Below are 24679 nucleotides of genomic sequence, written 5' to 3' on the forward strand. Positions count from 1 at the left end.
GCTACCCCCAAAAAGGCCCACACCATTCATGAACCTCCCTCAGGAGGTTTGAGATAGATGATAGAAAGATAGATAAATAGAGATTAGTAAAAGTGTGCTCAGTTTACTTTAAAATGGACCTAAACCAAAGCAAATAAATAAATAAAAGTTTCACTTACCTGGGGCTTCTACCAGCCCCTGCAGCCGCCCTGTGCCGGTACGCTACGATCCTCCGGTCCCCTGCAGTGGCTCAGTTTCAATTTAGAGCTACTGGCCAGGCAATGGGCAATGCGCCTGCGTGACCCTGGTCAAGCCCATCCTCGTTCATGCTCCTGTCGCCAGAAGCTTCCTGCGCATGCACAGTACGACCTTTTCTAGTACTGCGCATACACAAGACGCTCACATTGGAGGGAGCGTGAACAAGAATGCGTGGCCATGGCACTGGCCAGTGGCTCTAAAAGGAAACTGAGCCCCTGAAGGGGTCTGGAGGATCGTAGAGTACAGACGCAGGCACAGGACGGCTGCAGGGAGCTGGTAGAAGCCCCAGGTATGGTAATGTTTACTCACGGCGATTAACATTCTGAAAATTATCACAGGTGGCAACCTGTCAGGTGCAACGCTGTGGAATGTTTGTGTTTGAAAACGCCTAAGCCAGTGAAAATAATGCCTGGGCTCCCACAATGCTCTGGGAGGAAAATTCTGTGTAGCTAAACAGCCTAGGCTAAGCATCACTGGGAAGATGGGGCTACATACCAATATACAGCAATATATAGCTATAGGAAATATTTCTGATGCTGAAACCAGAAAAAAATTACAATAAGTGGGTAACATGAATAATTTACTGCATACTTCAATAGGTCACTACAGTGCCTCTTTAAAACTATGCTATAAAAGGAACAATAATTAAGAGAAATATCAGCAGTTCTTAAAAAAATAAGGTGAAACGGTTTAGTTCAATATTTTCAGTTCCTACACTGAAAACATCCTATTAGGGTTGGTGTGCAGGTAGCTTTCTGACTTCAAGTGTATATACACCTAGAAAAAGTGAGCAAACTATTTCAAAGACCCATTTACCTACAGTTGGCCTTCAGTGAAACCAAGGTGAAAATGACAGCTGAACTAAGATCTGTCAACACTACTCCCTTAGGGCTTGTGTCTAGGTCACGTTCTTATTTGAACATTTCTCAAACTGACCAAAAACATTCTTGTAAAAAGTTAAAAAGGTCCATCTACACAATCTGCTTACTTTTCCAGTTGTGCAGGTATATTTTCCTTCAGAGTGTCATACAGACTTTGTGTACATTAAAGTTTCCAGAATACATTACCTGACCCTTGGAAAGGCTTTCCCATCTATCAGGTCCTTGGGGCAGCAGTGAATGCAGCAACTCCATCCTCTCCCGCAAAGGAGGCAGCAGCATGGTAGCTCCAACTGACAGAGTCTCAATGACAACCTGTAGATTAAGAGAAAGGGTAAGTAGACTTTTTCCCTTTAGTAAGAGCTGCTAAGAGTGAATCTACTGAGCTACAATAGCTTTCCAATAAAACCATAGACAAACTGAGCAGAGTCTTGTTAACATTTCTGTAAGTAGCTTTATTCCCACAATAACAAATTTGCTTATAAAATAAAATGCATAAATCATAGAACAAACAATAGCATAGTCTCCCGTTCACACAAAACCGGTATTACCTCCTGAATTTCATCGGGCACGCTGGCATCCATAAGACGAAAAAGCAAGTTCCTAAGAGGTCCTGCTTGTCGACCCAAGATGCTGGTAGCAACTCCTCCTGCTAAAGCCAAGGCTAGGTGATTTGACAACATCTTCAGGCACAACTTTAAAAAATTATGGTGTTCTCTTCAAAGAAAAAACACAAAATACTACATTTTAAAAGCAATAGTGGAAGACCAGAGCAATCCATGACAAGTGACAAAGGTGTTAAACAAATTGTGCTGTAAGTAACTCGTGTACCTGATAAACATACCAGTTGACACATAATGGACACTTCTAGCTCAAGCCAGAGTTTCTGACAGTAATGGACGCAATAAACATCTTTCCCACAATACCTTTATATAGTAGTGATTTAACAAATTTGAATACCTGGATGATGGGAAAGGTGGAGGTGGGACGTCACTATTGATTTTTTCACAGTACCGTTCCAAAAACGATCTCAAATGGAAAAAGGTGCTCTCTTCCAGATCAACACAGTAAGGACGATGCCATGCAACCACTTGTCTAAAATGAGATAAGCACCCAGGAGCCATTAACAATTAAGTATTTCCCAGCAGCGAGAGACTGAATTACAAGGAGTGCTATGAATAAAAACATGCAGTTGTAATATCCCTTTTATCAGAGAGCAAACATTTCTCCACCAAGCATGTATTACAGAAATGCTTCTAAATGCCACTTTTTTTTAGCATCTGAAAGCGGTTGTCAGGTAATCCCCAACTCACAAAAACGTAGCCTGTCATAGGTCTCCTCTCTCTCGCTATCCAGAAAAGCAGCAGTGACTCTGGTTAAGCAGGGCTGGGGTTTCTGGAAAATCTAAACAAGTCCGGCCCAAAGGGTATGCAGCGTAGAGGGACAGAAGAATGAGGGGCTGCTACATATGTAAAATGATGCCGTAAATGGAAGGTGCTACAATTGGGGAACACCACATGAATGAGGGGAGCTGCTGCATGAAAAAATGCAGGCTGCTGCACATGATAGTACACATGAAAAAGGAGGCAGTACTTGGGAAAGCATAAATTCGGCCTTGTGTGTGAAGGGTCTCCTCTGTAGATGCATCACTCCCAACTGTCCCTTGTTCAGAGGGACAGTCCCTCTTTAGGGACCAAATCCCTCTGTCCCACTTACTTCTTCATTCGTCCCACTTTTTGGACTGATGTAAAGATCTATGGGAATTTTTGTATTTTTCTATTTAAAAATTTGTAGAATTGACTATAAACTCTCCCATCCTTTAAAACGATGCATTTATTATTTCTAAATGGCAATATGAAGTAAATCTAATGACAGAAAGGACCAATGTGGTAAGAATTATAAAACATAATTTTGCTTATGGATTCTTTGTGGTATGCATGACTAGGGGTGTGGCTGGGGCATGCCTGAGGGTGTGGCAGGGGCGTGTCTTAAGTGGTCACTTTTTTTTTTGTCTTAAACAGTTGAGAGGTGTGGTAGATGTATAACAGGACTAATGTAACAAAACTATGAGGTAGCTAAATTATTCAGCAAGGGCCACTTTTGAACTCCCACTCACTTATGAGCTGTTCAAAGACTGATCAAAAGCTTTCTTTACCTTTCATGTGAGGCACCACTGGCCTGGTTAGTTTTGCAGTTTCAACCTACCTCAGAGACTAATGTCTCAGAGACTATGTCTTCTCTTCTGACAAACCTTTGAACAGTCAGATGGAATAGGACAATGGTAATATCACTGCCCTGAGAGAAAATTTGCAAGCTCAATACTAGCTCACTAAATAGATTAGTAGCGTAATAAATTTAATTACATTAATCCTAAGTATGATACAGGGCGGCTCACACAGGGCTGGGAGTAGAATAGAGTCAGTTACATAACAGCTTCTGATGAGTGGGAGAGGGAGAGAGAAATAGGACAGACCTTTTCTACACTGTATGCTGAATAAATGATGCATTTTAACTGATCAGTTGATCCATAGCAGTGCATTGTGAAAAAGCTTCAGTTAAAATGCATACAATGTGAACTGACCAATAGGGAAACATGGTCATTACCTTCCCCTGGGCAGCACCTAATTTTTCCATTCAGTTATAACAGTAACTGATTCATTGTAAAAGGACCCAAAAGTCCATTTAAACAGGGAAATACTCATCAGCAAATTTGCAACAGGAAAGCAGCTGTCAGGTTCTAAATAATTGGCATATGCAAATGTTTTATTAATGCACTACTGGACCTAAGCCTGTTACAATAACAGGCTCTAGGCCACCCTCACAACCCCCGTTTCCCTCTCGCCAGGTCACCACCACCGGCCGCATGTCATTTGCGCTCGACCCCGTCCTCTTCCTGGGAGGACGCAGCAACATAGGGGTTTTATTAGGTAGGATATTCTAAGCAGAAATAAAACACTCTCCCTATTACATAGCTTATCGATAACACGCATATTACAGCTGCATAATTTTCATCATAGTGCTCCATTAACAACTGCTACAAGTTTTTGGATTGGGAATTTCAAGCTGTAAACTGGTTTAGTTAATATATGAGGGTAACCATTTCAGGTTGGTCATTAAATATGTATAATTTAACTCATGTCATTCTATATTCATATATTACTTGGACACATTTTTGAGGATTGGGAGAGGAGACAACATTGCCAGTCAACCTTTCTAAATGTGATCAATCAATCGTCATGGTCCCTCTTAGCATTTGGCTGCCAGCCAACGGCTGCATTCTCAGACCATCAGCAGCTTAATAGCCATTCAGATGCATTGCAAAATAGTTACCTTTTAACTGCTGCAGTCACATTAAGAAGCTAACCATTAGAGGTTGGTCAATCATATATGAGGTATCTAATCACCCGCATGACTTTATGACTGCTACATAAACATCTGAGATTCTGTATTTATGCCTGAGGGACACAAGAACACAAATATGATGTTCTTTGTAACCTTGTACATTCAATTATCCCCTCCCTTCCAAGCAGCATACTTCTCTAGCAGTTAAATGCTGTCTTCTACTAGTGGCAGTTCAAACTGGGATTACCAGTATACTCCCAAAACTAACAATTGTAGTAACCACTCTTAGTTACATACATTTGAAAGCATTCACAAGTATTCCCTGTGTATAAAATCATTCATTTTCACTGCCGAGAGCAATAGAATCTTGTTCATCTCGTCATTGGCATAGGAAAGAAACTTCCAGTGCTTGTGTCTTCACAATAAGGATAGTTAAAGTATGCCTACACAACCACTGTCCTCTGGTATTGGTAGACACCTAACCCTTTACATGGTAACCATTTTAAACTGGAGACTTTAGGTAACCACAGTATACTGGAGACTTTTAGCCCAAGAATATATTTTACACATACAGGAAGAGCAGACAGTCAAGGATCTTTACTATCTGCCTGAAATTTAGAGATTATAAGCCCGTTCCAAATCGCTTTTTCTCCTGGGTTTTCTACTGAGAGGAAATTTTTCATCTTCAGTTTAAAATTACGTTTTAGCATTCTGCAACTGAAAAAGTACTAAAATAGAGGAAAAAGTATTTTCTTGCTTGCTGCTGACTTAAAGGGCATTTTATTGATCAAATGTGAAAATATCACCTAGGAGAAAACTTGGAGAAAAAGTGCATTGGATCAGGCCCAATGTCTAAGGCCTTATTATTAGGTTTAATATGTATTCAATCAAACAAACATGAACAATCTGTTGTGCCATTGTATATACCTAACATGTCAGTGTAAATTTAATGCTTAACCACTTGAGGACCCAGCCTTTACCCCCCCCCCCCCTTAAGGGCCAGCGCTGTTTTTTATGATCTGTGCTGGGTGGGCTCTGCAGCCCCCAGCACAGATCAGGTTGCATGCAGAGCGATCAGATCGCCCCCCTTTTTTCCCCCCTATGGGGATGATGTGCAGGGGGGGGGGTCTGATCGCTCCTGCCGGCTGGCATGTTGCAGGGGGGGGGGGGTCACCTCAAAGCCCCCCTCCGCGGCGAAATTCCCCCCTCCCTCTCACCCCTGGTGATCGGGGCTGCACAGGACGCCATCCGTCCTGTGCAGCCTGTGACAGAATGTCCTCTGTCACATGGCGGCGATCCCCGGCCGCTGATTGGCCAGGGATCGCCGATCTGCCTTACGGCGCTGCTGCGCAGCAGCGCCGTTCAATGTAAACAATGGAGACAAACGTCTCCTGCGTTTACATGTAGTCTGCGAGCCGCGATCAGCGGCTCGCAGGCCATTCACGGAGACCTGCTCCGTGATCTAACAGGAAATAATTAATTAGGGAGGCACCTGGCGACGCAGATGTGCGTCGCTGGTTCTCCAGCTACCACTTTGCCGCCGCATGGTATGAGTGTGCGGTCGGCAAGTGGTTAAAGGCATCCTTAAAAAGAACCTGAGGCCTTTTTTTAAAAAAAAATCTTAAGACACAGAGGCATGTTCTGTGCACAACTACGTGCCTCTGTGTCCTCCTACTGCCGCCGTTGCCCTCCCCTATTTCTATTTACCTGCAAATGTCACTCATGATCGCTCCTCTGCCTCCTCCATTGCAGGGCTCCCCTGCCTCTGACCCTCACTGCCCCCCTCTGTGAGCTTCCTCCAATCGGAAGCTAAGCCACGACCCAGGAAGTACTTCGCACCCGAGAGGAGAGATTAAGCTGTAATATGACAGCCAATATCTCCCCTCACTGATCAGGAGCCATGGTGTTTGACATTACCGACAGGTTTTCGGCTAGTCCATCTCTTCATGGGGGATTCTCAGCATGGCCTTTATTTTTTATAAAGACATTCCCTGAAAAAGATCTATACACTGATGCTGGCCAGCCTCCCAGCTTGCTGCATACTTTTTTAACAGTTGGACGGAGCAACTGCCATTAACTAATTACTGTAAGTGACAGCAACATACGAGAAAAGTAATTTATGGCTCACTTTACTCTGGAAGAAACGTACTTCTTATTTGTGTATGTTTACATGAATTTTACATTTTAACATTTTCACGACAGAGGTCCTTTGGGTTTCAAAGTTTTTATTGAAAATTTTGAAAATTTTACATTAACAGCGGACAACAAGAGGGCAAGAGGGAAAGCTCTTATAAAACAAGATTTTGTATACAGGGTGATCATAGATAACAAAACGGTCATATAACTTGAGAGTTACAAATCTTCTGTTCCTAAATAGCCCGAAGTACATGTATGAACAGGGAAAACAGACTATACAAAGGGAAATGGGGAAGGGTTCGGTCCGGGCCATTGAGCCCGGTGGGGGTCAAGATAGGGGTATAGGGAAATTGCGACTGCAAAGGGGGAAATGTACCTCAGAGGATTACACCAACTATCTGGGGTATGCCGTGGTAGTGGAAGGGTATAGGGGCCGGCCAAGGAAGAAAGGGGAAGGAGGGGGGGGGGGGGGAGAAGGCCGGTATAAGGGAAAGCCTAGGAGGTCAGCTCAGGCAGTGAGCAGGACCCCTACTATTCACAGATAATGCGAGCTAGGGGTAGGAGTGTGACCGAGAAGAGGAGAGGTAAGAGGAGGAAGAGAGGGGAGAGAAGAGGAGAAAAGAAAAGAGAGGACAGAAAAGAAGGAAGGGTCCATCTCATAGCCTGGTTATCAATGTTTCCTCCATGTTTGGGTGTTCCAATTGGATCCAGGGTTCCCATATTTTCTCGAAGGATTTATGGGTGTCTCGAAGTATGTTTGTGAGTTTTTCATTGACCATGTAGGAATTCATTCTGGCCTTAACTTCCTCAAAGCTAACCGAAGGTTTCTTCCAACTGTTTGCTATGGTCATTGTAGCCGCTGAGAAAACTAAGGAAGCTAGTTTATTTTGTTTGGCGGTCAATATCTCAATTTTTGCATGTAGTAAGGCCTGCCAAGGATTTTTAGGAATTGTTTTGTGGAACAAACTGGACAGCAGCCTAAAGACACGACTCCAGAATCTGATGAGGCGGGGACAGGACCACCATATGTGCATCATGTCCCCTGTCACTCTACAACCCCGAAAGCAAAGGGGATTGGCTGTGGGGAATACCTTCGCTATTCTAGCTGGGACCAGGTACCACCTAGTCAGAACTTTATAAGCCGATTCTATCGTGTGTAAGTTATTAGAGCATTTAGATATTCTTCCCCAAATGTCCAGCCATACCTCTCTGTCCTTGGTTTCTGCTAAGTCGGATTCCCATCTAGACGCGTATATATGCTGAATAGGGGTCCGGGGACGAGTTAAAAAAGCATAAACGGAGGAAATGAGGCCTCTCGAGTTGGGGCGGCGGAGGCAGATGTTCTCGAAGGGGGTGAGATTGAGCGGGAGATCCCTATCTTTTATAAGTGTGGTGATCCAATGTCGCAGCTGGAGGTAACGGAAGAACTCCGTTTTAGGGATTTGTTTTGTTTCCTGGAGTTCGGACCACGAGCAGATGCCTCTAGGGGTAAGAAGATGGTCCACAAAGGTTAGGCCATGATCTGACCACCAGGAGAATGATGTTGGGCTGTCTAGGCCGGGGCGGAAAAGGGGGGTTCCCGTGAGAGGTGCTAATGGCAGGTGAGGGGATTGTAGATTGGCCGAATAGCGTATGGAGTCCCAGACTTGGAGGCTGTGTTTCAAAGTGGGGACTCATGGTTGGAGTTCTTAATTTAGGGGGGAGCCAAAGTAGGGTGCTAGGTAAGAGGGGCGCACATTCTGGGATTTCCAGGAATACCCACAGTGGGGTGTCCTGGAGCTGGAAGAGCCGAGTGAGTTGGCTGATAACAGCTGCTTTATAGTAGGAGCTGATGTGTGGAACACTGAGGCCACCATCTAGTCTATTCGCAAACATAGTTGTTTTACGAACTCGGGGGCCTTTACGACCCCAGATAAAGGTCATAGCTCTGCTCTGAAATATACGTAAATAGTGGTCGGGGACTTTAACTGGAAGGGTTCGAAAATAATATAAGAGTTTGGGTAAGTATGTCATTCTGATTGCGTTGATTTTACCTATCCAGGAGAGAGGGTGGGTAGACCAGCTAGTGGTTAAAGCTGACAGGGATTTGAGGAGTGGGGGGTAATTGGCTGCGAAGAGGGAAGAGTATGAGGGCGTTAGAGTAATACCCAAATAGGGGAGTGTTTGTACCCATTGGAAGGGGCTTGTCTCTTTAAGGGCTTCATAACCCGTTTGGTCCACTGAAATGTTCATTGCTTTAGACTTGGCTACATTAATGCGGAGGCCTGAAATTTTAGCAAAGTTATTGAAAGCCTTGAGTGCATTGGGTATAGAAATAAGGGGTTGGGTGAGAAATAGGAGGGTGTTGTCCGCAAACATCAGTATCTTATGATCAATGCCCGCTTTTTCCACCCCTTTTATGTCTATGTTGTCCCTAAGGTTTCTAGCGAATGGTTCTAACGCTAATATGAAGAGTAGGGGAGACAGGGGGCACCCCTGTCTCGTCCCTCTATTGATAGGGAAAACTTCGGAACTGTGTCCAAAGTAGCGTACAAAGGCAGTGGGATGGGAATAGATGCCTTCTATCCAATTTAAAAATTTAGAGTCTAGGCCCCATTTGCTGAGGGCGGATTTTAGGTATGCCCAGGAAAGCGTATCGAAGGCTTTGAAGATATCAAGCGACAATGCCACTCCGGGGATTTTATGATGTTGTAGATGATGGGTTAAAAGTATAGCCCTCCTGGTGGCATCCTCAGCTTGCCTGCCTGGGACGAATCCCACTTGGTCTCTATGGCCCTGATTCACAAAGCGGTGATAACTCAGTTATCACGCCTAAAAGACTTTAGGCGTGATAAGCCGTGCAAAGCTGAGTTATCACCGATTTGTGCTGCTCTTCGCGCGAAGCTCCCGCGCGCAAAGTTTTGCGCGCGTAGCGCACCGCGCGCAAAGTCCCATAGGGCTCAATGGACGCTGCGCGCGAAGCATGGTACACTGCGCGCGCAGCGCGGTGCGCTACGCGCGCAAAACTTTGCGCGCGGGAGATCGCGCGAGTTTCTTCTTATCACGCCTAAACTGAGTTTAGGCGTGATAAAGGGCTTTTCACAGGCGTGCAAACACTTTGCACCGCTTTGTGAATCAAGCCCTATGGATGAGAGTGGGGAGAACTGTGCTCAACCTCAGCGCTAGGATTTTACCAAGGAGCTTAAAGTCTATATTAATTAAGGAAATAGGACGGAATTGATGAGCACTAAGGCACTCTTGCTCTTCTTTGGGGATCATAGATATTTGCGCTCTGAGCATGTTCTGTGGGGGGAGCTTGCCTTCCCTAATCTCATTGTAGCATTTGGCTAAAGTTGGCGCTATCAGTTCCGAGGTTTTTTTGTAATATTGGGCCGAAAAGCCATCAGGCCCAGGAGATTTGTTTACTTTCAGTGTTTTAATGGCCGCTTGGACTTCAATGGTTGTGATTGGAGCGCTTAACCGGTCTGCTGTGTCTGATGAGAGGCTGGGGAGGGTAGTTTGATCTAGGAAGGCTGTGATATCTTGGGCAGAGGCTTCAGATGGGTTGGAATAAAGGTCAGTGAGGAACTTGGCGAATATATCTATGATTTTACGAGGATTGGCCGAGGCCTGGCCCAAGTGGTCACGAATTTTGAGTATAGTAGGATGTAAGGGCCGTTTTTTTAAGGACCTGGCTAAAAGGGCAAGGGGTTTATTGGCGTTGTAATAGAACATCTGTCTCCGCCACCTCATTTGCCTCTCAACTTTGGCCTCAATTCACGGAGCATTATCAAACGTTTATCAAACACTTTATCAAACGTTTGATAATTTACCTCATGGGTAAAATCTCATTTTAAATTCACTAAGGTGTTATATATTTGTTGAACGTTTTATCGGTAAAACATTCCATAAGTATATAACACCTTAATGAATTTAAAATGAGATTTTACCCATGAGGTAAATTATCAAACATTTGATAAAGTGTTTGATAAACGTTTGATAATGCTCCGTGAATTGAGGCCACAGTCTGTAAGGAGTAGATCCAATTCTGTGCGTGTTTTGTCTCTGATCAGTCTGTTAATGCGTGTAGGGGTTTGTTTCCATTCCTGCTCTGCCTTGTCTAGTTTGGAAGATAATTCCTCAATCTTAGAGTTCCTCTGGCGTTTAAGTATGCTTGCCTGACCAATCAGGAAGCCTCTGATTGTCGCTTTATGTGCTTCCCATAGAGTCAGAGAGGAAGATACAGAACCGTCATTATCTTCAAAGTATTCCTTAATTCTGCCCTTTAAAAGGCCTAAGAGGTCTTCTCTGGTCAGTAAGGAATCGTTAAGCCGCCAGTGGAACTCTCTGCGGCGAGGGAGCATGGGTGAGAAACAAATTGAAATTGGGGAGTGATCTGACCAGGAGGTGGTGTGAATTTTAGCGGCTGGGACTAAGTGTAAGCACTGTCCTTTAAGGAGTCTTAGGCTGCTGGTCCTCAGGAGGTTAAACTGCCATTCAGGAAATGCTTTTGAAAACAAAGAAAACCCAGAGGACTAGTTCAAAACCTGTCAGTTCTGTCAGATTTTAACTGCTTATTTTTTTTCGCTACAGTGGTCCTTTAACCTCCCTGGCGGTAAGCCCGTGCTGAGCACGGGCTATGCCGCCGGGAGGCACCGCTCAGGCCCCGCTGGGCCGATTTGCATAATTTTTTTTTTGCTGCACGCAGCTAGCACTTTGCTAGCTGCGTGCAGTGCCCGATCGCCGCCGCTACCCGCCGATCCGCCGCTATACGCGTCGCTGCAGCCGCCTCCCCCCCCTAGACCCCGTGCGCTGCCTGGCCAATCAGTGCCAGGCAGCGCCGTGGGGTGGATCGGTGTCCCCTTTGACGTCACGACGTCGATGACGTCATCCCGCCCCGTCGCCATGGCGACGGGGGAAGCCCTCCAGGAGATCCCGTTCTTTGAACGGGATCTCCTGATCTCCGATCGCCGGCGGCGATCGGAGGGGCTGGGGGGATGCCGCTCAGCAGCGGCTATCATGTAGCGAGACCTCGTCTCGCTACATGAAATTTTTTTTTTTTTTTTTTTAAAACGTATTTGCTGCCCCCTGGCGGATTTTGACAAACCGCCAGGAGGGTTAAAGAAGTTCTGTGTAAGTAAAACAAGCTGACACTTACCTGGGGCTTCTATCAGCCCCATGCAGCGGTAATGTCCCGCGCCATCCTCTCCTGATGCGCCGTTCCCCGTGTAATCAAGCTAGTGATTACACTGCGGCTGTGCGGCCGAGCTCTCGCTTCCGCACGCGTCAACAGAGCTTACGGCGCAGGTGCAGTACAAGAAAACTTCGTACTGCACCTGTGCAGTAAGCTCCTGATGACGCGAACGGGAGCGCGCATTATTCGGCTATGCCAGATGAATAATGCCCCGTGCCGGCGGCGGGGACCGGGTGATCAGAGGAGGATGGCGTGGGATCACCCGTTCCTCGCGTGATTACACGGGGACCGGCGCATCGGAGGGGACGGCGCGGGACATTACCGCTGCAGGGGGCTGATAGAAGCTCCAGGTAAGTGTCAGCTTGTTTTACTTTTTGACTACCACAGGAACCCCTTTAAAGAAAACCTGAACTGAAAATTAAAAGTCAAAATAAGCATACACAAGTCATACTTGCATCCTGTGCAGTCTACTCCTCAATCTCTTTCTCCTTTCCTGCGTCCTGTGATCAAGGGAATTTTCCGTCCTCCATTTTGAAAATGGCCATTACCCATAACAGCTTTCTGGTCAGCACACAGTTAAACTGTAACATCACCCACTTGAGCCATAGGGAAACATGGACATTACCTAGTACATCAGTTTTCCTCTCAGCTATAACTGACAGCAACTGATATTTTACGGACAGCAACTGATATATTTCAGATCTGACAAAATATTGTCAGAACTGGAAGGGATTATTGTCAGAAGAAAATGGTGAGCTTCTGAGAGGAACTGATGGCAAGGTAAGTATGTAATGTTCATTTGAAGTTACCTTATGTGTTTATTTTAAATATTTTTACTCAGTACAGGTTCTCTTTAAGGCAGTGCTGGAAAATAGTGGTTGGCAGAATCTTGACATTCTTTACTTTAGGATTATACTACGGTATGCAGCCCCTACTCTATGGAACTCACTTCCACAATCAGTACGAGAGGCTCCTTCTCTGGACAGCTTAAAAAAAAAAAAGGCTAAAAACTCACCTCTTTTCCCGAGCCCTTGAGACTGCATAATGCAGGGTCACAAGGTTTGAGTCCCCAGGGAAAAGCACTATAGAAATATTATTGTTATTGTTATACTCACTTGTGTGTTGGGTTATTTTGATGGGATAGCAAATTGACAGTTATACAATCTGTACAGAGACTACTTTACATTGTATCAAAGATAAGTTAAACGTTTAGTAAAATGTGAAGTGTATTCACTTTTGTGAGATACTGTCTGTTGCATCATGCTCATCAAGGCCTTTAAACACACAGGTGGTCCTCAAGTACATATATTACAACACATCTACTGCCTTGGAAAGTTATCCCACCCCCAAAAAATATATTAGGTTGATTGGAACATGACATTTAAAAGGGAAAAAAGGTCCTGATTGTAAACCCTGCCAAGCAACACATTATAGGGTTAGGACTTGTGTGCTGTGTACTCAGCAAAGCACTGCATAAATGTGCCAGTGCTACATAAATCAATGATGAAAAAGTTAATTCCCGGACCATAGTGATTATTAGGTTTTCACTGAAGAGTAACTGGCTAGTAAAAGTAACATTTTAAAGACATGTACATGTAAAGTCAATTCTTTTGAACAATTTTAACCACTTTACCCGCCACTACAGTATATCTACGTCAGCTGTGGCACCCTCCAAGCCACAGCCACGTAGATATACTGACCTGCTTGCAGCCCTTTTGTGCAGGAACAGGTGCACTTCAGAGCGCACCCCCCGGCACTGTCAGCTGCCTTACTAATTGGCAAAAGGGAACATGTTCCCTTGTAGCCAATTAGTGACCCCCCCGCGGATGAATGATCACCGCTGTAGCAAACAGCGTGATGCTTCATCTCTCCCCCTCCGTGGTCGGAATGTTAAAAAAATGCCCCTGCAAGATGAATATCTCACCTGAACGGGTTCCTGCGATCATCATGCCGCTCCAGCCTCCATTCACCGCTCTTCACTCAGCCCTGTGACGCTGAATATCCGGGTCCCGGCTTGATGACGTCATCAAGCCGGGACCCGGTGTTCGGTATCACAGGGCTGAGTTGAAGCGCAGTGAATGGAGGCTGGAGCTGCAGGATGATCGCAGGAACCAGTTCAGGTGAGATATTCATCTTGCAGGGGCTTTTCTTTAACGATCTGGCCGGGGGGGGGGGGGCATAGTGGTAAGGGGGGGGGGGGGCACATCTGGCTGCCCATAACAGAGGGTGGGGGTTCCAAATTTGAAGGGGGGGGGGGGGAGGTTGAAATTATTATTGGGGCCCATCAGGGTAATGGGGAGGGGGATTTCATAATGGGGGGCACATCTGATGGTCCTGAGGGACATAACTTAATGCTGAGGGCACATATGCAACAATGGGGCGGGGGGCACTAATCCTGGGGGCACATCTGGCTATAATGGGGAACACTGATCCTGGGGACACATCTGGCTATAATGAGATTATATATATATATATATATATATATATATATATATATATATATATATGGGGTGGGGGTGGGGTCGCAAATGCGGGGACATATCTGGCTATAATGGAGGCTGATATTGGGGGGCACTTCTGGCTATACTGGGGGGGGGTCTGATACTGGGCACACACCTGGCTATCTATCCTTGGTGTACTTAATACTGATGGCATGTCTTTTACCTACTGTAGCACTTTGTATTTTTTACTAGAATTGAAGAAAACCTGAGAAATAATGCAATTTTAACGGTTTTCCCTCTTTTTTCCCGCTAAAATGCGCAGAAAATAAAAAATCTCGGGACAAAATATCCCCCAATGAAAGTCTAGTTTATCCTGAAAAAAACAATATCTAGATCATTTAGGTGTCGTGAGTAAGGATAAAGTTATTGCTGATTGAATAGGGACATAGCTAAAATGTCAAAACTGCTCTGGTCAATAAGGGGAAAACAAGGTCTGGATGCGAAGTGGTTAAAATCTGAATAGTAATATTTATTTTATAAACAAGAAAAGAAAAGATAGTGCTAACCACAGCAAACCATTAGGTCATCATCCATTTCAAACCTGTACTTAACTACTGTGTAATAAAGTGGTTGCAAAGGTCCTCATCTCCCCCAGTCCCCATAAATGCACATTATTCCAGTCAGAATGTTGCACAGGTGCAATACTGGCACATGCCAAACACAAGGGATAGTACATGGTTCTATAGATACCACCTGATGGAACTTCTCATTCCAGAACAGTTTCATTATGATTACCACAGTAGCATCTGCAATCAATCACATATGTTTTAGAACTTCACCTGTCTCTGGGTAAAGCTGTCCATGCCAAGCTGTGAGAGGTGCCTGCTGAAATCTGCTGAATAGCGACGCCATCCAGTCCACTGACTTTTTTTGGCTTAGTGATGGGACCAGTTGAATTTCCTTGACCACACTGTCCCATGGAGTTATTGCCCCATGCATAAACTTCATTATCTGATAAAAGAGACCATGTTGTACAAATGACAAGCATGCAGCTTAAACGACATAACAGACTTCTCATGCTATTCATGAATGAAACTATATGTACCATATATAGTTCCCCACGCAAGCATTGACAGAGGAATGACAGTAGGCTTATCCTATTTACTCACAGTTGTTAAAATAAGATTAAATCTGCGGTGCTGTCACCACCAAGTAATGAGTCTCTGGTTAACTAATGTTTACTATAAGTTAATAAATACACACTCCATATGAAGGTTTTCTAGTGTGTTCAGGGTAAAACACAAAAATACAACAGAATTTTACTTGCTTAGGACAACTATAAGTGAGAGGGGTATAAAGGCAGACATATTTATTTTATTTTAAGCAATACCAGTTGCTTGGCTGTCCCCTTGCCTCTAAAGGTCAGCAGATCGTTCAGAAACAGCCTTATCATTCCGCCGACAGCGCGTACACACGCGCATACTGTCGGCTAAAGATCACCCAGCGGGAGGGTCCGGCGGACCAGTCATTGCATTTGGTAGTGCGCGGGTACGCATCTTAAAGAGACTCCGTAACAAAAATTTCATCCGGTTTTATTCCATCCTACAAGTTCCAAAATCTGTTCTAATGTGCTCTGGCTTACTGCAGCACGTTCTACTATCACCATCTCTGTAGTAAATCAACTTATCTCTCTCTTGTCAGACTTGTCAGCCTGTGTCTGGAAGGCTGCCAAGTTCTTCAGTGTTGTGGTTCTGTGATGCATCTCCGCCCTCCAGGCCCCTCTCTGCACACTGCCTGTGTGTTATTTAGATTAGTGCAGATTCTCTCTGCTCTATTATCTTTTACAAGCTGGATAAATCCTCCTCTGAGCTGGCTGGGCTTTCACATACTAAGGAATTACATACAGGCAGAGCTGTCTGCACTCTGCAGGAAGAAACAGCCTGACACTTCAGTGGAAGATAGCTGCAGGGGGAAAGAAACACACAAATGATCTCTTGAGATTAAAAAGGAAGGCTGTATACAGCCTGCTTGTGTATGGATGTATTTTCTATGTGTGGACATACTGTACATCAACCTACTTCCTGTTTTGGTGGCCATTTTGTTTGTTTATAAACAAACTTTTTAAAACTGTTTTTAACCACTTTTAATGCGGCGGGGAGCAGCGAAATTGTGACAGAGGGTAATGGGAGATGTCCCCTAACGCACTGGTATGTTTACTTTTGTGCGATTTTAACAATACAGATTCTCTTTAATACATTTAGCCATAGACCCGAAAACAAGCATGCAGATCAGGTTTTTTGGCATTACTGATTAGCTGCATTCTTGTTTCTGGTGTTAGTCAGACACCACTGTAGCCAAATAGATCAGCAGGGCTGCCAGGCAACTGGTATTGCTTAAAAGGAAATAAATATGGCAGCCTCCATATTCTTCTCACTTCCGCTGTCCTTTAACACAAAAGGATTATAGCGAAGTACACACTTTATATCTTCTGGGTAGTCCATGCGTCTTCCTTTGAGATTAAAAATCCAAACAAAATACTGCAGTTAGAGTGAGTCCTCATGCAACTATTCCTACATGCCCACAGAAAAAAAAATTCCTCTCGTTTTACTCCCTAGACATGCTGAATTTTCACAATGAAAGGATTGGAGAGAGGCAACAAGGGCACGGTCCAAATAAGACAGATGTATTTATTGCGATGTGTCACCAACATTCACTTACAGTTAGATCCTAAAGAGCAGGAAAAGCGAGAAGGTATGTGCAGCAGGACTGTCCGGTTGCTGAAAACTGACTCGCATTCCTTTGGACGCTTGTTCACAGCACACAGCAGACTCTGGACCTTCTTTAGCATCTAACTGCAAGAGGATGATGGCAAGGCCTATTCCTTACTGCAGGTTTTCACTGAAGTCTCTGGCCTCTTCTTCCATGTTCCACCAGGAAATATTGATTCCCCCTTGGCCTGTCTTGTTTAGTGTGAACATCAATAGGAGGTTTACTCAACCTGGTTCTGCTTATGCTTCTGCTCTTTCCATAGAGCAGTGCAGACTGCTTGGTTATGAGCCAAACAGCTAATCTGTACAGGCCTTGCCCAAGAACTGCAACCTGAAGTGTGTGTCTTATGTGTACCTAACTTTAAGACAATTTTAGGAAACAGTGCATACCATGTGATAATGCAAGGCAGTGACTGTCGCCTATTGAAATGTCTACTATCCTGGTGGCAGCCAGCTCTTCAATTAGCTTGGGACGCAAGGCAGTTGCTTCTGAAGATCCACACCCCAGGCAGGCTCCACAGCCCCAGGCATAGACCTGTAAACCAGATGGCATAACGCTTACAATTGATTATGGAAGAAGATTTAGAGTGGCAAAACAGGAAATGAATGAACAAGAAGTAGAATACAGCATAGTAAAATTGTGGTACCTGTCCAGTAGATGTCAAAGCCAGAGATGACTGACTCCCAGCACACACCTTCCGAGTGAACATTCCCTGCAATGCTTCTACCACCTTTGGTTTATATACCCTGTTAGTGTCGCCATGACCCAGTTTTCCTAAAGATCAGGTTTCTAATTAATAAACATCTCATAGCAGTTTTCATAGCCATTTATACAGCTAACCATCTGTTTAACATTTCTTTGCCATGTACCTACCATTATCTCCTCCTCCAAAAGACCAGACTGTCCGTCCATCTTTAGACAAAGCAATAGTGTGAGAGCTTCCACATGAGACTTCACCCACATTACTGATATCTTTCACTAACGTAGGGATGTTCCTGCTATTACTGTCCCCATGGCCTGAAAAGAAAATCAGAAGGAAATCTATAGCTAGTAAAGAACCATATAAATAACAGAAGCTAAACTGCACTATTGTTTCTTTAAATACAGACAAAGTTTATTTATTTTTAAGCTGCAACTAATGCTGGGAACACACAATGCAATTACCTGTCCGAAGGACGAGTGATCAGACAGGAAGTTGTGCTGTGTGTATATGTCCAAACTGCTTCCGAGCGATGAAGGAATCGATTTTTCAATGATGACTTTGCAAAATCGATTCCTTTTTCAATCGGAAACAGATTGGACATGTCGGAAATAATCATCCGATTCCCGATCGGACAGAAAATTGTATCGTGTGTTCCCAGCTAAAGTTGCTTTGTTCCCTTAACTAAGCCGGTTTCATTTAAAAGGTCTGGTCCAGGCTCATTTTTTTCTAATGCATATTGTGCAGAATATACCATAACCGGTTCAGCGCCGCGGTCCGAAAATCTCATGCATCCGAGCAACGTTCACCTCCCATTCATTCGCCTATAACTTTATTGCTACTTATCACAATGAATTGATCTATAGCTTGTTTTTTCCGCCACCAATTAGGCTTTCTGTGGGTGATACATTTTGCTAAGAGCCACTTTACTGTAAATGCATTTTAACAGGAAGAATAAGAAAAAAACGGAAGAAATTCATTATTTCTCAGTTTTTGGCCATTATAGTTTGAAATTAATATATGCTACCGTAATTAAAACGCATGTATTTTATTTGCCCATCTGTCCCGGTTATTATACCATTTAAACGATGTCCCTATCACAATTTATGGTGCCGATATTTCATTTAGAAATAAAGGTGCATTTTTTCAATTTGCGTCCATCACTATTTATAAGCTTATAATTTTAAATAATATAATAACATATTCTCTTGACATGCATATTTAAAAAGTTCAGACCCTTGGGTAACTATTTATGTTGTTTTTTTTTTTTTTTTAATTGTTTTTTTTTTTTTTTTAAATAAAAAAAGTGTATGTGGGTAATTTTTGGTGTGGGAGGGAAACTGCTAATTTTAAATGTAAAATAATGTTTTTTTTTAATCAAAAATGTATGTGGGTGCAGTTTACTATTTGGCCACAAGATGGCCACAGTGAAAAAAGTCCTAGATGCGAACCAGCTCGCATCTAGGAACTAAAATGCTGAGGAGTTGTTTCCTGGGGGCAGAAATACCGCGCTCTCTGGAGAGAAAGCGTCGGTATTTCTGCGGGGAAGTTAGATCGGTGAATGGGAATTATATTCCCATTCACTGATCGGGGGGCTAGCGGCGGGCAGCGGGAGCGCGCGCGGGGGCGCGCCCGATCGCGCGCACGAGCCGGCGGCAGCACCAGTGCCTATCTGGACGAGGAAGCTCGTCCAGATAGGCCGAACTGGATAATTTGTAACGCACAAAGTTTTTGTGTGGTGTACATAAATAATTTTTCCATTATCATTGGTTATTAGCTGGCTAGGTGGGTTTGCAGGGTTGACTTCCTATTCAAATGTCAGAAACAGAAAACTTTGCCCCTTCCCCCATCAGGGCCTGTTTCCACTCAGGACTAGTGCACACCAAAAACCGCTAGCAGATCCACAAACCGCTAGCAGATTTTCTTATTATTATGAAGCGTTTTGCGGTTTAGTGTAGCTTTTTTTGTGTAGCAGATTACAGATAGTTACAGTAAAGCTGTTACTGAACAGCTACTGTAACAAAAACGCCTGGAAAACCTCTCTGATCTGGCATTTTATCAAGCGTTAATTACCCCACCTCTGCATAGGTGAGGTTGACTGCAAAACAAGCCCCGGTGGGGAGTCACAAGGACAGATTTGAGAAACACTGCACTAAGTGCAAATTTGCAATGCTAATTTTACCATTACAAATGAAACCAATGAATGCCAATGGAGTCATTTCCACTGAATGCCAATATCCACATGAAAAAAAGTATGGAAAGCAAGCTGCAGATTTCTGCACCCCGCATCAGTTTCCCAATGAATGGATTGTTAGATGCGTATAAAAATCTATGCAAAATGTATACTGTATACCCTAGTGGAAATATACCTTGAGACCCTGTTCACAGTGGTCGGTTGCGATGCAGAAAAATTCTGCATGTCAACTCACTGCCCATACAACTCTGTGGGCCTGTTCACTGTAGCAGATTTGGTTTCTCTAACTCGCTGCATGCTGGCTTTCTGTTAAAGCCTACGGCCAGTCTCCATTGCAGTTCACAGTCATTATAACAAGAGAGTTATACAACTGACCACTGTGAACCCAGCCTCAGTCTTTTTCTGTGAACACAGAGCTGACCCTGCCTACCTCCTCTCTGTGCTCCACATCAAGCGGCAGAGAGAGGAAGTGGGTGTGCTTAGGGGAGGGTAAAGAGGAAGGAACTCCCACTCTCCTGGCAAGCTCTATAGTTTGTACAAAGATCTCTGGGTCATTTACACAGGTCTCTATTGGGCCGATTATGAACAAAAGTGGAGAAGAAATGTATATAAATGAATTTCAAACATACTTCCTTCAGAAATGTAATTAGCAGTGCATTACCGAATGGGCATCCTGTTCAGTGGCAGGGAAGAGGAGAAACACGTGTGAACATGCACTTGGGATACGTTGATGGGATATGGCTAGAAGACCATGTAGGTGGACATGTGCTGGCAGATTCATCTCCCTGATCTGCCGTTTCCCATCCCGTGGCTATCATCCTTAAAGGTAACCATGTCCTTTTTTGCAGTTTCTTCTGGTTTCTAATAGCTAAAGGGGCCACCATGCCCCCTCCCTCTCTAGCTGCCCTTATTTATCCAGGGGCAGGTGTGAAGATGGCGTGTGTGACTTCTCTAAACTCTGATGCAAAGTGTCCTATCTCTCTCCCCCCTCTCTATAAACACCAGTTAATTACTGAGGAATGCCCACGCAGAATTCAGCATCAATTAGCCATATCTTAATTTATAGGGAGAAAACTATACCAATCACGATACAGTCCTGATTTAAACTTTTTTTTTTATAGATGAAGACATGTAAAAATTAAGATATGACTAATTGATGTTGAATTCAGGGTGGGCGTTCCTCAGTAATTAACTGGGGTAGACACTGTATGTGTAATTCACCAGATGTGATTGCTATCCAGTTTATATTGATTTTGGTTATTGTTGATTACCATGTGACCAGGATAATGGGACTTCGATGTGGCTAAATTGGAATGGTGCCTGGCTCTTCTACTGACCACATGTGCAATTGCTTCGTTGTTATTGCCTGATGAAGCGGGATCAAACCTGCAAAACGCGTTACATATTTGGAGTTCATAAATAAAATATATTGACTGTCTTTACTACAGTCGCCTTGAGCCTACTTGAAGGAGGTAAGTCCACCACTACCTCTATTTACCAAGAATTTGGTTTTTAAGCTCATTTAGCTTCCTTTTATCCTTTTGGCACCTCTGTTCTCCTGCATACTAAATTGGAATGGGCACTAACACAGTTTAAACAACTGCAAGATTTAAAATGTGAGTTTATTAATGTTGTGAATTGTAAAGCATCAGCAGTAGTAAATATAAGATAACTATACATATTCAGTTACCTAGTCTTCCAAAATCTCCCTCTCCCCATGTGTACAATTCACCATCTTCTGTGACTGCAGCACTGTGTCTGTACCCAGCTGAGACACACACCACAACCTAAGAAGACAGAAAGCCATTAAGTAACCCCCAGATAAGAAGGTAACCATATATAGCTGAATGAACTGCTTTTCAAATGCCTAAAAACCATAGGTGAGATTTTTACCTTTCCTTGTAGAGTTCCCTGAATAAGTTTTGGATATTTCTGTGTGGAGCTGTTTCCATGGCCCAGTTTGCCATAGTCACCATCTCCCCAGCTGAAAACCTCTCCTTCTGTGGTAAAAGCTAGGGTGTGGCCATCAGATCCTTTTGAGGAGGAAACTTTTTTGATGGAACGGTGAGGCTCAAAAGTTAGTTTCTTCAGTGTAGATTGGTTGTTTGAGTCTCCAAGACCCAATCTCCCATAGCTGCCTTTCCCACAAGCTCTTACAGAGCCATCCGTAGATATAACAAAAGTGCAATACTGTCCAGCTTCGATCTGTATGAAAATTTAACACAAATACAAGTCTATGCAATACCTAATCAGTTTTAGCCATAAAAACAGAAACCCTGCCTAAAAGGCGAATTAAGAAAAATTATATAGAATGTAAAAAACAAGACAAAACACACACACACACACACACACACACACACACACACACACACAATTTTGCTTCCAAAAGAAAAACAGACACTATAGAAATAAAAGTGATTTTTAAAACATATTTAGAGAAAATATTGTTAGCAGTTTAAGGTACTTAAAGAACAACTGAAGAGAAAGGTATATGGAGGCTGCCATATTTATTTCCTTTTATGCAATACCAGTTGCCTAGCTGTCTCGCTGATCCGCAGCCTCTAATACCTTCAGCCATAGCCACTGAACAAGCATAGAGCAGATCAGGCGTTTGACATTAATATCAAATCTGACAAGATTAGCTGCCTGCTTTTTCTGGTGTTATTCAGACTCTACTGCAGCCAAATAGATCAGCAGGGCTGCCAGGAAACTGGAATAGTTTAAAAGGAAATAAATATGGCAGCCTCCATACACCTCTCACTTCAGATATCCTTTAAGGGCCCGTTTCCACTTTTGTGCGGTGGGAATTGCCGCGGAAAAAATGTGCATGCGAATTCCGTTTGTATTTCAGTTGTATGCGAATTTTCATGCAAATTTGCATACGAGGACTATGTATGAGAATTTAACCATTGCAGTGCCTGTGTGCTTTTCCATTGTTTCTATACGAATTCGCATGAAAATTCACATGCCAAAACCGCTTGCAAATTTCCTATTAAATACATTGTATGCGATTCACATAATCGGTATGCAAAAAAAAAAAAAAAAAAAGCAGTATAGCTCTCAAGTCTGCACGCTCCATTTAAATTTCATTTTTTTTTATTTACCCTAATAAAACACTACTGCTTTTAGAATTTGCCCAGTTTCATTTTGCGTTTATCGGGTCTTTAAAAAGCATCTACTAGCTAAACAAAAACTATTCATATGATCAGTTCTGTAGTTCCAAAGAGTTTACATATACCACTTTTCACACAGCCTCTCCATCTATCTGGACTACAATATATAGGAGACAGAATAAAAAGTTAGGCTGTACACAAAAAATACATTGTGACAACTGTGACAAGCATGTGTTTTACACAAGGCTGCTTTTTGTGTTTGCAGATGTGTGAAACGCTTCAGGCAAGTTTTGCACATTTTACTGTGTAAATCTAGAAATCAATGCCTCCGTTGCTTAAAAAAACAAACCAAAAAAAACCCAGAATACATACATACATACACACAAACATACACACATACATACACAGGGTGGGCCATTTATATGGATACACCTTAATAAAATGGGAATGGTTGGTGAAATTCACTTCCTGTTTGTGGCACATTAGTATAGGTGAGGGGGAAAACTTTTCAAGATGGGTGGTGACCATTGTGGCCATTTTGAAGTCGGACATTTTGAATCCAACTTTTGTTTTTTCAATAGGAAGAGGGTCATGCGAGATCAAACTTATTGGGAATTTTACAAGAAAAAACAATGGTGTGCTTGGTTTTAACGTAACTTTAACTTTATTTATTATTTACAAGTTTCTCTTTGTTTACAGCCATTGACATGTCGCCGAGGTTAACACATGAGGAGCGGATAGAAATTGTGTTGATGTCTGGTGAACGCAGTAACCGGGAGATTTCAATGCAAGACACCCTACGAGACCACCCATCTCCCATGCTACAGTTAGCAAACTGCTTGCTAAGTTTCGTGAAACTGGTTCAGTGTTGGATTTATACGAAATCTGTCACTAATGAAGAAACATCAGTGGGTGTACTAGCTTCATTCAGCAAGAGCCCACAGCGTAGCACTCGCCACATGTCACTGGGGAGTGGCATTAGTTGAACATCCCTTCGGCGGATATTAGCTACTCACAAATGGCACCCTTACAAACTCCAGCTACTGCAGCATTTCAACGTGGATGACCCAGATCGGCGCACTGAATTTGCAGAATGAGCAAAACAAAAATTGGAACAGGACCCTCAGTTTACACAGAAGATTTTGTTCAGTGATGAGGCAAACTTTTATGTGAATAGTGAAGTTAAACAAAACCACCGCTATTGGTCTGACACTAACCCACATTGGATAGATCCCTCCAAGAATATTGGAACAAAAAAAAATGAATGGTATATGGGGTACAAAGATAGTGGGGCCATTCTTCATCAATGCAAACCTCAAGGCCACTGGATATGCAAAATTGCTACATGATGATGAGTTTCCCTCTTTATGCACTGAAGCTGGCACGTTCCCTAAATTTTTCCACATTATGGGTGTCAGGTCCGAGCATTCCTAGATGAACAGTTTATGGAAAGTGGATTGGTCGTCGTGGGCCAGTTGAATGGCCCCCAAGGTCTCCCGATCTGACCCCCTTAGACTTTTATCTTTGGGGTCATCTGAAGGCAATTGTCTATGCTGTGAAGATACGAGATGTGCAGCACCTGAAACTACGGATACTGGAAGCCTGTGCTAGCATTTCTCCTGCGGTGTTGCTATCAGTGTGTGAAGAGTGGGAGAAGAGGGTTGCATTGACAATCCAACACAATGGGCAGCACATT

At 43.5% G+C, this 24679-nt stretch overlaps 1 protein-coding gene across 8 annotated transcripts in view; it reads right to left on the minus strand.

The window, feature by feature from the left end:
• The window catches only part of HERC1 (HECT and RLD domain containing E3 ubiquitin protein ligase family member 1), a 193207-nt gene that overhangs the window by 118640 nt on the left and 49888 nt on the right, over positions 1-24679 (minus strand). For all 8 annotated transcript variants that reach the window (XM_068275796.1, XM_068275797.1, XM_068275795.1 and 5 more), the window contains exons 6-14: positions 21764-22075; positions 21561-21657; positions 17850-17993; positions 17623-17750; positions 17366-17510; positions 15047-15218; positions 2076-2210; positions 1667-1832; positions 1305-1430 (exon numbers count right to left, since the gene is read on the minus strand). In XM_068275796.1, the coding sequence (XP_068131897.1) occupies positions 1305-1430; positions 1667-1832; positions 2076-2210; positions 15047-15218; positions 17366-17510; positions 17623-17750; positions 17850-17993; positions 21561-21657; positions 21764-22075 (1425 nt within the window). The remainder of the gene's footprint in view (positions 1-1304; positions 1431-1666; positions 1833-2075; positions 2211-15046; positions 15219-17365; positions 17511-17622; positions 17751-17849; positions 17994-21560; positions 21658-21763; positions 22076-24679) is intronic.

The sequence above is a fragment of the Hyperolius riggenbachi genome, chromosome 3 (genome assembly GCF_040937935.1).
Source record: "Hyperolius riggenbachi isolate aHypRig1 chromosome 3, aHypRig1.pri, whole genome shotgun sequence".
Lineage (NCBI taxonomy): Eukaryota > Metazoa > Chordata > Amphibia > Anura > Hyperoliidae > Hyperolius > Hyperolius riggenbachi.